The 12777-nt window shown below is 42.0% G+C and overlaps 2 protein-coding genes across 7 annotated transcripts in view; one reads left to right on the top strand and one right to left on the bottom strand.

The window, feature by feature from the left end:
• ANKS4B (ankyrin repeat and sterile alpha motif domain containing 4B) overlaps positions 1-12777 on the top strand; it is a 68819-nt gene that overhangs the window by 31522 nt on the left and 24520 nt on the right. The gene's annotated exons all lie outside the window — the stretch shown is intronic.
• On the bottom strand, positions 571-12552 carry ZP2 (zona pellucida glycoprotein 2). Of its 4 annotated transcripts, none has more exons than XM_039234419.1 (19): positions 12448-12509; positions 12266-12354; positions 11237-11320; positions 10818-10912; positions 9105-9257; positions 8276-8317; positions 7968-8132; positions 7141-7237; positions 6864-7045; positions 5951-6077; positions 5102-5289; positions 4927-5018; positions 4701-4825; positions 4166-4355; positions 2460-2595; positions 2289-2385; positions 1632-1715; positions 886-972; positions 597-742 (listed from the first exon to the last, which is right to left on the bottom strand). In XM_039234419.1, exons 1-19 carry the CDS (start codon positions 12507-12509, stop codon positions 597-599), a joined length of 2241 nt encoding a protein of 746 aa, XP_039090350.1. The 4 variants fall into 4 exon arrangements, with proteins under 4 accessions (XP_039090351.1, XP_039090350.1, XP_039090349.1 ...); XM_039234418.1 differs by having other exon boundaries at positions 1632-1748; XM_039234421.1 differs by having other exon boundaries at positions 4701-4796; positions 4925-5018.

Below are 12777 nucleotides of genomic sequence, written 5' to 3' on the forward strand. Positions count from 1 at the left end.
TATTCAACTATGGAATCTTAATGAGACCAGAAATGTTTTAATTGCACTTAGTCAAACTAGAACCTTATATTCTTTTCCCTCTGATGGAGATTGTTGGTCTTAAATTGCTTCAGGAGCACAGGGAATACACGACTGAATACCTCAGGTTCTCAGGTAAAGTTTCAAGGAGTAATTTGAATGAGGTAATGAAGTACAACACCACATTAATTCCTTGACAACACCTGGTTTCCCTGCGTTTTTAGGGAAAGGAAATCATGCTGGTAACAAGGGGTGAGATCTTTTCCTCTTGCATATATGAATGGAGGAATAAAAGACTAGTCTCCGAAAACCACTCCTAGAGCTGGGCCATAGCTAAGAACCACTGTTGGTTGAATTCTGGCACTGCCAGTTTTGGGAGTTGAGGTCAAACAAAGCTGAGTGACAGGAAGCATTGAAGTCCTACATTTCCTTATTCACATCCACATGGACCAAAGCACATCAGGATTGTGCTAAGGTCCTCCAGTCACTATGAAAGAAGGACTGCAAGAAAACACTCCATCTGAGGTCAATGAGGTAAAAAGCGAACAGCTTACTTCAATCACTTTATTTGAAAATCCTTAGTGATTTAACATCATGGTTCTGTTCTTGCGCAGGTAGTTGATGAAGCCTAGGGTTGCCACAAGGCCTGCTAAGGCAGCCACAGCCACCACAGTCTTAAAAGCAATGTATCCGGCAGCCCCGTACCCTTTTGAGTCCACAACATCTGGGAAGGAAGCAGACAGACATTCGAGGCTTAAGATCATTTCAATCAAAAGGCCTAAGTCAAAACCATAGGCTCCCCAGAGAAGTGCAATTAAACCTCTGATGTACCTTTTGGGAAGCTTGCAATAGGGTATATAGTCTTACTCTTTGAGCCAACCTCCTCTCCCTGCTCCCACTGCTGTTCGCACTTCCTACTTGCTTTAATTAATCTAAGATTAGATGGGCTGACACCTGGAAAGAACATTACTGTTCCAGTCTATTTAACCAACATTCTGGCATTAATAGAGATGATCCCAAGTGCATTGATTTCTTGCAGGTTTAGTCATGGATTTAAGACAGTTTTATTTCAAATTGGAAGCCTAAAATGAAGACCATGTGGGATGAGGATACAGGATATGAACAGAAACACAGTCTAGTACAGACTTAAGTTTGGCAGTATTAAGGCCCATGCCCTGTGACTTAATAGTTTCACTTTAAGATATCCCAAATTTGGGTAGCTGGCAAAGATTTAAGAGGATTCTACTCTGACATTAATGACCAAGCTTAAAGTGACCTACAGGTTATTGAATGAGGACCATGGTTAAGGTAAAGCCATATGCATAGAATACTATATAGCTGTTAGCAGTCAAGTAGCTGCTATTTGACTTTATACATTTTAAGTATGTACAAAAAAAATCATAGAAAGTAGGTAGAAAATATGATTCCACTTAATGTGAGGTTTTTTTAAGGGGATTTTTGGAAGAATACACTAGAGACTTAATGAAGTATAGCTAGGAAGTGACACTCATTCTTTCACTGCTTACTATATCGTCTATTACTTATGTATGGCTAAATTCACCATAAAGCTGTGAACTTGAGTTCAGGAAGTACCCTAAGCTTTAAATCCATACCTCTGAGTGAGGAGCTATCTGATAGCAGGAGGATGGGTCCTGGAAGACTTACGATCATTTTCTCTTCTTTAGTGTTGCCTGTGGCTGGAGACAGAAAATGAAGTTTGTATCTGACCTCTGGAATACAGAGTGGTAGAGAGAGGGTTGATAGGCTTCTTTGAGCACATCTCCATGGAGTCCCCTGCTCTATGTGGGTTTTCCTCACCTTTGCAGGACAGGACATACACCTTAATGTAAAACTAGGATGAATTCTAAGATTAAGTTCCAAGTCAACCTAGACTCCTGAATACTAACTTTTGGGAGTCCTGTCTGCAAAACATCAGGCTCCGGTCCATGTGCAAAACCAAACTTGTCCATAGTCTGATTAAGAACCTGTCACCTCAGCCTTATCCTATGGCCAGGACAGACCAGGCTAAGGTTTCTTAGAACTGGGTGAAGAGTCTCATGAAGACAGCCCCCCCCCCTTTATTTTTTTTAAACTTTTTTTAATGTCAACTCTTTACCACACTTGGGGCTCAAATTCACATCCCCAAGATCAAGAATTGCATGTTCTACCAACTGAACCATCCAGGCACTCCAAAACTCTTAAGGTTTGTAATTCTGTGAAGGCCAATCTTGCTTTGACGACTCACGGTAACAAGGACTTCAAATTTTTACCTCTCTTGTGTCTGGATGTCTCAGAGCAAGTCACAGAACACAGAGGGGAGTCAGGAAAGAGTTGATTGCAGATTAAGGCACTGCAGTGGAAGTAGACCTGGGGATAGGAGAAGAGTTAAGTGGAACTGATACACTCACTTTTGACCCATCCCAGGCGACTTCATCACTTACCAGGCTAGAAAGCACTTGGGCCTCTGATACAAAGGCAAAGGTCTTCACATCAAACCGCTGATAGTGAGTAGGATAGGTTATGGAGGAGTCAACTGGATGGAAGGTGGTTTTGTGGTTGTCCAGGTTGTTTTCACAGCTAAGAGGCACACAGTCAAGAGTATCAGCTTAATTTTTCGTGGAGTTTAACTCAACATCTGTCCATTTTCAGCCATGTGTATTCAAACATCTTTGGAGTTGTACCTTCTTGTACATTTTATTTATTCTACTTTCTGACATGGCCTATCCATCAATAAAGTCCGGGGTTGTATATCCTACTATTTTTCCAACATAGATTAGTACAATTTAAGTACTTATTTATTTGCCAGCTAAACTTATCAAGAACCTCACGTTTTATACTTAGCTTTTCATAGGACACTGGCTTAATTCTTCCCACTGATTTGAGTACCTGTTTTTTTTTTTTAATGTTTTCTTTATTTATGAGACAGAGAGAGAGAGCGTGAGCAGGGGAGGGTCAGAAAGGGGGAGACACAGAATCTGAAATAGGCTCTAGGCTCTGAGCTAGCTGTTAGCACAGAACCCTATGCGGGGCTGGAACCCACGAACCGGGAGATCATGACCTGAGCCAAAGTCGGACACTTAACCAACTGAGCCACCCAGGTGCCCCTTGAGTACCTGTTGTATCCCAGGCAGTTAATACAGGCCAGGGACAAAGTAGAGAACTGGGGCACCTGAGTGGCTCACTTGGTTTAGTGTCGAACTTTGGCCCATGTCATGATCTCACGGTCCTGGAGTTTGAACCCCATTTTGGACTCTGTGCTGGCAGCTCAAAGCCTAGAGACTGCTTCAGATTCTCTATCTCCCTCTCTCTGCCCCTCCCACACTCACCTTCTCGCTCTTCTCTCAAAAGTAAGGAGAATACAACAAATAGAGAACTACTGCTATTTTATATCTGATGATAGCAGAGTTGATAACTATAGAGAAAATCTTATGTTAGGTGGGCTACATGTAGTTCTGGAGCAGGAATGTACCTGGAGTTTAAGAGCTTAGCAACAGATCACAAGGGCTTCAAGGAAGATAATGTACAGTTTCTATACAGATCAAGACCCCGGAGGGCAGAGCCGGGAGGACAACCACGAATTCACGTATGTGTTTCATCACAGCTTCAGAGCCTAATGGCTGGAGTCAGATAGGCATTCAAATCCCACTACTTACTAAATCTTACTTTGGCTAGTTATTTAAGCAGCAAGCTTGGGTCTTATCAGAAGTGAGATGGCAATTGTCTTCTCAGAGTGAGGAGTTTCAAGTAATGCATGTTGAGTACATAGCACCTTACTTGTAACATGGTGGAATAAGAACTGGTGGTCTCTTCTCTCCTGATCAAGAGTATTAGAGCCTGACATCCTTGGGGAGGGTCCATTCTTTTAGATTCAAGGGTAAGAGCAAAGTAGGTCATCGTATTAGACCAATGACTGGTTACTAATGAACACAAAAATCAGCACCTTTGTGACCTAGTGCTCTTCTGAAACCCTGGAGGGTTCTATCTTCTCACTGGAATTTTTAAATATTTTATTTAAGTAATCTACACCCAACATGGGGCTCACACTCAACCCCGAGATCAAAAGTCTTATGCTGTACTGAGCCAGCCAGGAGCCCCTTCACTGGCAGTTTTGATTAGCTGAGCTGCCTCATGTGTAGAGAATACCTACCCATCCATGATAATGTTCCACTGGGGGAGGGAGGTTGGGTCCATGGTCGGTGTTGCCCAGCAATCATCTAAGACCAGCTTGATGTTGGGGTCAACCCTATTTAGGACTCTCACTTCCAGGTATATTGGTTGGCGGAGATATCTCACCACAGGGTAATCCTTGTCCCCATAAGGTTGGAGGTAGGATTTATCTGAAATGGAATGGAAACCTCTTCAGTACTCAAGTGGTTGATGGTTGCAGTAGGAGCTAAAGCATCACTAATGCTCAATTTGTCTGGCAGCATCACAAAGTTCTGTTTAGGGAAGATTTCCCTCAAAGTATTTAAGCAGATTTTTTAATTTTTTAATTTTTATTTTTGAGAGAGAATGGAACCAAGGGAGGGGTAGAGAGAGGGAGACAGAGGATCCAAAGCAGACTCTGTACTCTAAGCATAGCAGGGCTGGAACTCACTCACTGAGATCATGACCTGAGCCAAAGTTGGATGCTTATGAGCCACCTAGGCATCCCTAAGTAGATTTCTTAGGTTATGTCTCACCTGGGTAGGTTTGCAGGATTAAGACAAGTGGACCTGGCCTCATTGAGGCCACTGGAGGAGGCAGACTTTGGACTTGGGTATTTATTAGCAGGTCATCTTTGGTGTAATGGCACTTCACAGTCATTCTGTAAGGCATCAGGGGGAGGGGCAAGGGGGTACCAAGAATTTAGGTTAGGATCCTGCTTGAATTTAATCTGGAGCTTATAAAGTAGCAGTTGTATCACACCTGAATTCGCTATCTCTAGAAATTGTGCTTGGAGGAAGATCTGCCCAGACAGCATGGATTTCATTTTCATAGATGACTTGGTCTTCCTTGAACTTAAAGTCAGATAAAGGTTAGAAGGGAATAACAAGTGATCTCGAAGTCAAGCCTTAGCATCTCATAGTCTGCCAGCACTAACCTTATGTCTTGTTCCACATCCATTCAGGGGTATGTGAAATACTATCAGCCCTTGAGATGGAGCCTTGAAGGTAGGTTGGCAGGAAGAGTCTCCCACTCTGAGGGTTTCCAAGTTGAGAGCCGGTTTTGTCTGGTGGCTGTAGACCTGGACATCCATAAACCCATCCTGGGTACACAGGTCACCTGTAACTAGATGATGGTGCTAGTTTAAAGAAATTTGTCTGCCAGGTGACCAGTTATCTACCAACATTGTAGTATGGATGAGGAGACCCAGAAGAAACCCTTGAGGGGCTGAAATGATTTATGGATCAGATTATGGCTTGAATGGTCATCTTGTGTCATCATGTCCCTTCTTTTCAAGATTCAGATACTGAGTGGTTTGGGGAAGGCAAAGTGGGGGGTGGGGGGGTGGGGAAGGGCTGTGGATCCAGGAGCTAGTTTATCCTATTGGCTGGATCACATACAGATCAGTAAATATGAGAAGCACAGGAGCAGAGGCAATACTGAACCAGAAATACATATATTTCATGTTCTTGAGCCATTTATAGGTATTTGGGGGAAATCTTTCAACTTTTGCAGCCATTATAGTTACAGGTTTGAATCTATCATCTTTAGATGGTAGGCTCGGGCTTCCAACATGGAATATATCCAGGCTACATACAGCTACATCTCACTGTATTTTGAAGATGCTGTCTATTTAGGGTCCTATTTTAACAGTTATAGGGAAATTTCTGATCTGATCAGTTTCCTCAGTAGAAGCAATACAGAGTCTCAACTTCCCCATTTTGACCTACCCAAGAGGGAAGGGAGGAAGAATGTAGAAAACCATTTTTCTTAAAAAGGTTTTTACCTATAGAAACTGGTGATTCACAAACACATTCAGGGTAAAGCACCGTGGATACAGTCTCTCGTTTAAAGGCAAAGGTCAGCTTGAGTGAAGCTAAGTAGATCTGATAGGGTAGACATTTTTCAGAGAACTGCAAGGAGAGAGGAATGTCAATTAGCAGCCACAGCCTTGGGGGCCTAAACAGTCCCAGTGAAACAGGAAGGAAATACACTGAGTATCTGTAGGGTACACTCGAGAATTAATCTGGTTTCCCTTCAAACCGTAACAGTAGAGATCCTATCACTTCTCCAGATGAGGATGCTTTCCTAGGCAGGAAATTTATTGCTTTAAACTCATGCCCTGAAATACCCAGCTCTGCATGCTCTTTGTACTGGACACTGAAGCCTGAATTAACAGATCCAATTCCAAAGTGCCGAGTGCTCTGCCAAGGTAGGTCTGAGTAATAAAAGGATTCTACAAACAGTGTCAGATGTTATTGCAAAACACACTACCCTGACATAAGATTACTCTCTGGTGTCCCTGGCAATTACATCAGTCAAGACTGGCCTCCGAAACAGCTTAGGACACTTTTGTTTGGATCTGACTGTTCCGATTTTAATAGGACATAAGACGATCATCATTAGCAACTTAAAAGCAGTTCAGGGAATCGAGATAAATTTAAAAAAACGAAACAAACAAAAAAAGTCCACACAGGAATACTTCCAGTGGAGTGATTCAAGAGGCTTGGTGTTTCAGAGTGAATTTCAGTTACTGGACAATTCATTTAGGCAAAGTCATCAAGTGAGGCCTTCCCAAGTTTGCATCCATTCTACCAACAGAGTTTATGGACAAGTCATGAACTAGTATCAGGGTTACTTCAAGACTGTGCTTCAAGTCAAGCTTTCATAAAGCTTAGTGGTTCATGATAGGAGCGTACTTTCATTTTGAGAAGAGTTTTGCTGAAGTGCAGTCTCAAGCCATGTGATTCTTCTTTATCAATCCCATTGTTGTGCAGCTGGCTTACAGCAAAGTTCCTATTTTCAAGGCTTATAGATTTTAGCTTCCCAGGAAACTCAGGTATGCTGAGAGTCACATGTGTGGCATTACAGGTCACAGCATCTAGAAAGAATGGCCAACACAATGCCCATCATAAGCTTTAAACCCCAGAACAATGTTTCCCCACAACTAGAGTTTCCCTCTTCCTGGGGCCTTACCTGACATACAAAGTACTCGTGTTGTTAAGATGATCTTCTGCCCAAGAGATTCATGTGTAAACTTCAGAGGCACTGTGTAAAGGTGACTGTTACCTTGCTGCAAGTGGGTTGGGGAAGAAGCATTTTTGACAACATAGGTTTACTTGAATTTTTAACCAATGCTAGAAGAGTCACCAGGGCAAACATATATTCTAGTATTGGGCACCGTTTTCACCCAACTAGAATTTATGAATAGTCACTGGACAAAATGCTTCATTTTTAAATCTCATTTCCTCACATCTGGCAAGTTAGTTTTGTCTACCGATAGGACCTATAGGTGATTTCTAGGCAGATGTAAGCAAAAGCTGATTTTAACAGCTTTCTGAGGATATGTTTACAAGACTCAGAAATCAGTTTATAATCCATGTGTAAACAGGACTGTTCTTGTTAAAATGGCTGACATTTAAGCACTTAGCTGCTAGGACCTCTTCATAGTACTTTTGTACATTAACTCATTTAAGGTCTTGACTGTTGGCCCTCAAAATACCAATTCCTACCATCTATCATTGTCCTATGATGGGTTATAACAGATCTTAATTCATCTAAGACTTCTGCAGTACCTTAGGTCACATTATACAGTAGATCTAGGTAGATCTATGGGAAGAACACATCTCTTTTGTTCACCCTTGTATTTTTAGTACTCAGTGCAGTGCCTAGCACACAGGAGGCATTAAGATACCTGTTACATCAGTTGTATTCTGTTATTTTGAAGACCTGGTTCAGATCATGATTGGACTTAGAAATATTGGTCTATACTTTGGTGATGCTGTAAAAAGATTCATACCTACCATGTAGTGTGTCACTCCAGTGGCATTGAATGACACTTGAAGGATCATCTTGTTGTTATCAAACAGGAGATTATATCCTTGTCTCAAGACCTCCTCAAGAGTCAGAGTTTTGGCTTTTGTACCATCACCAACCTCAATGATCCATCCCATAGGAGTCTTGGTATCCTAAAGACAGAAATTTGATTTAGAGGGCTGGTGCTCACCTTAACTATTTGTCTATTTAATGTTTTGATCAGGATTGAAGTTAGGTCACCTTTACTGTAGAACCTAAGGTTACTTAGGTCTAATTGAACAAGTGACTTTCATACCGTATTTTCATCAGCCATGCCTGCAACGACATTAAATGTAAACTGGAAAGAAAGAACAATGATGTGAGACTTTGATTTGGGAGAGGTTTCTGTCACCATGCTACCTGACAATATGTGCCAAGCACCCCCGAGCAACCACTGTGTAGTTCCTATACCAAGAGGCCTGGTTGTAGGGTAAGAAGAAGCACAAGCCCAGTCATGAAAACTAGCTGTGCCCTTAAACATCATTTCTAAGCTTCTGATGCCAAAAAGCAATTGGGAGATCAGAGCTCCCTTCCGGTTTTAAGTTGAGACACTACCTTCTTAGATGCACATTTTTTCACTTTGTCCATAGAAATTGGGCATTCAGTCAAACCATGCAATGATTATAATCATTATTATAATCAAAGATGAATTAGTTTTGCCCATTGTTATTAGTTTTGTTAGGCTATAAAATCCTTGAGTAGGAGATTCGGCTGTTTTTGCTTTTCCACTGTATCTTAGCATCTGGCATAGAACCTGGCACATGATGGGCAGTTTGTCACATGTTTTTTAATGTGGTTGTGGCTATCAATGGAATCCTTTCTACTGCCAGGTATGATGTGCTGAGCACTGTATATACCCTCTCAGTTAATTCTCAGGACCATTCTAGGAGGTCAGTACTATTTTCCCCTGCTTAAGACTTGGAAACAAAGACTCCGTATGGTTAGGAAATGAATCCAGAGTCACACTATGAATTAGTGGTGAATACAGGATTGTAATCCTGATCCTGTTCCTAACCCCAGCTCTGTGTAGACCACCACATTTCCCCTGCAGTAGCCATGAGAAGCCATCAGTCTGTTTCACTCACAGACATGGAATCCTTTGAGCAGATAGTAGATCCTGCATGCTCCTGGGTTTCTTCTGCTTGCATAACTGGACAGCTTATCTGATACAACAAGCCATCATGTCTTGAAGCAGCATTTTGGTCCTGGAGTCTGATGGTCATCCGGTGCTGGCCAAGCTGTGTGCAAAAGCATACTAAGTATAGTAAGTGGTGGTAAACATGCTGGTAACTGTGTTCTGGTAACTTAATACTATTGGATCCAGCTGAATGGCAAAACTCTAGTACCACAGGTTCTGGAAGGTAGCTATTTTTATACAAAGACTCTATAGCTAGTCCTTTTAGATATTCTAGGTATAACTCCTGTCTTGGCAGAAAATAGTTCATTGAACTTCAGGGATTAGAGTTCAGTTTTGGATTTGGCATTTACCTCTGAGTATCATGGTTGGCACCTCTACCCAAGTCATTCAAACACGTATTGAGCATCTATGTAGGAGCCATGGTTTGGGTGCTGGACAGAGCCATCTTTGGTATTTTCCCTTGTTTAGGAACTTCATCTCAACAAAGGACAGCCATCCTTTTTCAATTAAGTTTGGTAAATATTTTAGGCTTTTAGGGCCACATATGGACCATCACACATATGCATGTATGTACAGCTTAGGCTCAATGTGGCCATCTACAGGTTGTAGTTGTCAGACCTTTGGTCTAAAGGAAACGAACTCTAGGCTCTAAAAGTTGCCAAGGGCTATCTCAGAAAGGTAAAGTTGATTACTGAAGATGGTCACTGTAGACTTAGATGAAGTAGCCAGTTAAATATGCAAATTTCTAAGAGGTACCTCAGACCTAAGTCATCAACTTAGATCAATGAACTAAGTCTGTACTTTACAAAATTCCCCAAGTGATTCTTTGCACACTAAGAGCTTGGTAACTACTTGACAGGTTTCTTTTATTGCTCCCAACATCCCTGATTGGGCAGTAGTGTTGCTTGGCAATAGAGAAAACCCTACTGCTCAGCTGCTGCTTGCCTTTCAACACCTGTTTTTATAGCATCGCAGTTCTCTATTTGCCAGCACCAAAATAGCCATCAGTTTCCCATGGAGGTTATGGAGCAAAATACCTCATTTTGAACATTTGTTTTGGGTTGTTGCTGTGCCAAGTTCTTCATCTGTAGCTTATTAATTTTTAGATACCCTGTAGGAAAGTTACCATAATCCTCTTTTTCCAGGGAGTAAGCAAAGGCTTAGAAAGGTTAGCGTACTTGCTCAAGATCACAACTATATGGTGGCAAAACCAGAACTCACACCAAGGCCCCAACTTCAGGGTTTTCATCTTGAGCATTATTGACATTTCAGGACTGACAATTCTATGTTAAAGGGAGCCACCCTGTGCAATGTAGGGTATTTAGCAGCAACTTTGGCTTGTACCTACTAGACGCCAGTGGCAGAAAGCCACCTACTCCAGTTGTGACAGCCAATAAGGTCTTCAAAAGGTCTCCAAACACTGAACAATATCCTCTTGGAAGACTTAACAACTCCTCCCCCTCCCACCCCCAGAAAGCAGTAACAAAAAACCAACCAACCACCACCACCACAACCGCCACCACCACCACCACAAACACTAACCACCCTTGGTTGAGAATAACTGTTCTACTCTAAAGCCTATATCCTTAACTAGTAGGGTTAGTATTAGTAACTACTAGGTTACTACTTTCTGCAATCACTCCTCAAAGCAATTACTTACCATTCTTCTGGTACAGGTCTCATATGGGGCCTTTAGGGTGAGCTTTTCTGGATCCAGGATATAAGTGCAGTTCAACAATTCAAAATTAAAGGGATCTATAGAAGCCAGAGTAAATGGTCAAAAAGTACGTTTCAGTAATGAAGTAAACCAAAGCTACATAGCCAAGAATGCCAATCCATTTCTAAAGTACTTCAGATCATTTTACTTTTTATTGTGCCATCTGAGTGACAAGTTTCTCAGGAAAGACGAGGTCTTTCACTCTTTATTGACATCATGCAAATTAGGGACCCCTGTGACCTCATGGGAACTGGATGCCAGTTTCTTTAGAGTTTGTGTACTTTGCTCACCTGAAAAATGGGGCTAGCCTTGAGCCAAGGGCTTTCTACTAAGACCAAGATAAGAATATACTAATTACCTACCCACTACAGATGCGTGCCATTTTTTTGTGCCAAGATCACGTGGAAAGTCCACTGTCATTCTATTTTCATAGCAAGTGACAGTACCTGAAGAGAAAAGGAAAAATTTGGGGCCTCTTTGAGCTGTAGGAGGCAGGATTACTAAGGCTTACGGAGTCACCTCTCCAACAGGCATCAGGGAAGAACACCCGTTGAGAGAGGCAAATTTTGACCGCTACCCTCAGGGAGCTCACAGACTAGTGGCAAAGATGTAACTACAATGCAAGATACCAACTGTAAGGAAGTTATCAACTAAATACCTGGGGCTTTCTTAAAGCCCAGAATAGGTCCGAGAACAGGAACTAGGCTAGAAGCTTCATAGTGATGCTGATAGAGGTGGGGATGGTAGATCTGTGAAGAAATCGAGAACAAATGTTCTGTCTAAAGACTTTTCAACTTGAAGTTTAAAAAATGCCCAACACAGGGTGCCTGGCTGACTCAGTCAGAAGATCATGGGAGACTCTTGACTTAGGGTCCTAAGTTTGAACCCTGTGTTAAGCTAGAGATTACTTAAAAACAAAAAAACAAAAACAAAAAAACAAAAAAAACCTCACCCTACATAAACCCAACAATACTTTTTAAAGGCAAACTCTCCCTATAATATGCTATTCTACATCCTCTTGCTCTGGTGAAAGTTTAAAAAACTCAGAGCAGCAGCTCCAATTTTGTCTGTCATGTTGAGGCTTTTCTTAAGCAGGAATTTGTTTGAAAAGGACTACCCTTCAAGATGGGGGCTTAGTGTTGTGTTCTGCCATTTTTTGGGTGCCATAAGACTTTAGACAGGGAATAAAAGCTAGTGTAGGTATTTTGCAAGATCTTTTGTTTACCTAGTATAGCAAGTCATGGGTAAACAACAGGAAAATCTATTAACTTGATCAAGATAAGAAAGGGGATGAGTGGAGATTGTGTGGCCCATGTTAATGTTCCCTGTCCATCTAGTTGCAACCTGTTTGAAAGATGCTACGGGCATTTCCCCTTACCAAACAGGCATACCTGGGAAGACAGGATTCACCAACTGAATAACACCGATGGAGTTCACTGAAGTCACAAGGATGAAAAATAGAAAAAGTGACCTGTAGGTACTAGAAGAGCATTGGGGAGAGAGTTAAGGAGGAATGAACTTCAGCAGACAAGGCCATTGTGTCCCTCCCCACTCTGCTGCCAGAATTACTCACCTCCAATCTGCATTAAACCAGCTTGATGTACTCCCACTATCTCCCTTCTGTCTATAAGCCATGGCCAAACGTATCACCAAATCAACCAGATAGAGGGATGGGTTGCTCTGTGCTTTTTTTATAGCAGAAAATAGAACATGACCCCGCCCTCTCCCCATTGGAGACACCTGAGTCTTCTCCAGCTTTCTCACCTGAGAGGAGGGATTTGGGATAGGAGAGACTTTCTGGAAGGCCTGAAGGAAGCATAATTCTGCCCTTCCTATGCTTGCCTTTGGGTTATTCTATCAGCTTCTCTGTGGGCCAGCCATGAAACCAGAGGCTCCAGGTGAA

The sequence above is a fragment of the Hyaena hyaena genome, unplaced genomic scaffold (assembly GCF_003009895.1).
Source record: "Hyaena hyaena isolate Hyena2069 unplaced genomic scaffold, ASM300989v1 scaffold_88, whole genome shotgun sequence".
Taxonomy (NCBI): domain Eukaryota; kingdom Metazoa; phylum Chordata; class Mammalia; order Carnivora; family Hyaenidae; genus Hyaena; species Hyaena hyaena.

Bases quoted from the DNA above. Each gene is read 5' to 3' on its own strand.
- ZP2 (XM_039234418.1), bottom strand. From the start codon at position 12,509: ATGGCTTATAGACAGAAGGGAGATAGTGGGAGTACATCAAGCTGGTTT. The intron at 4,826-4,926 runs GTGTGATACAAC...GATGCCTTACAG, and splicing joins TCTAGAGATAGCGAATTCAG to AATGACTGTGAAGTGCCATT. The intron at 2,386-2,459 runs GTAAGTGATGAA...TCCTATCCCCAG, and splicing joins CCCAAGTGCTTTCTAGCCTG to GTCTACTTCCACTGCAGTGC.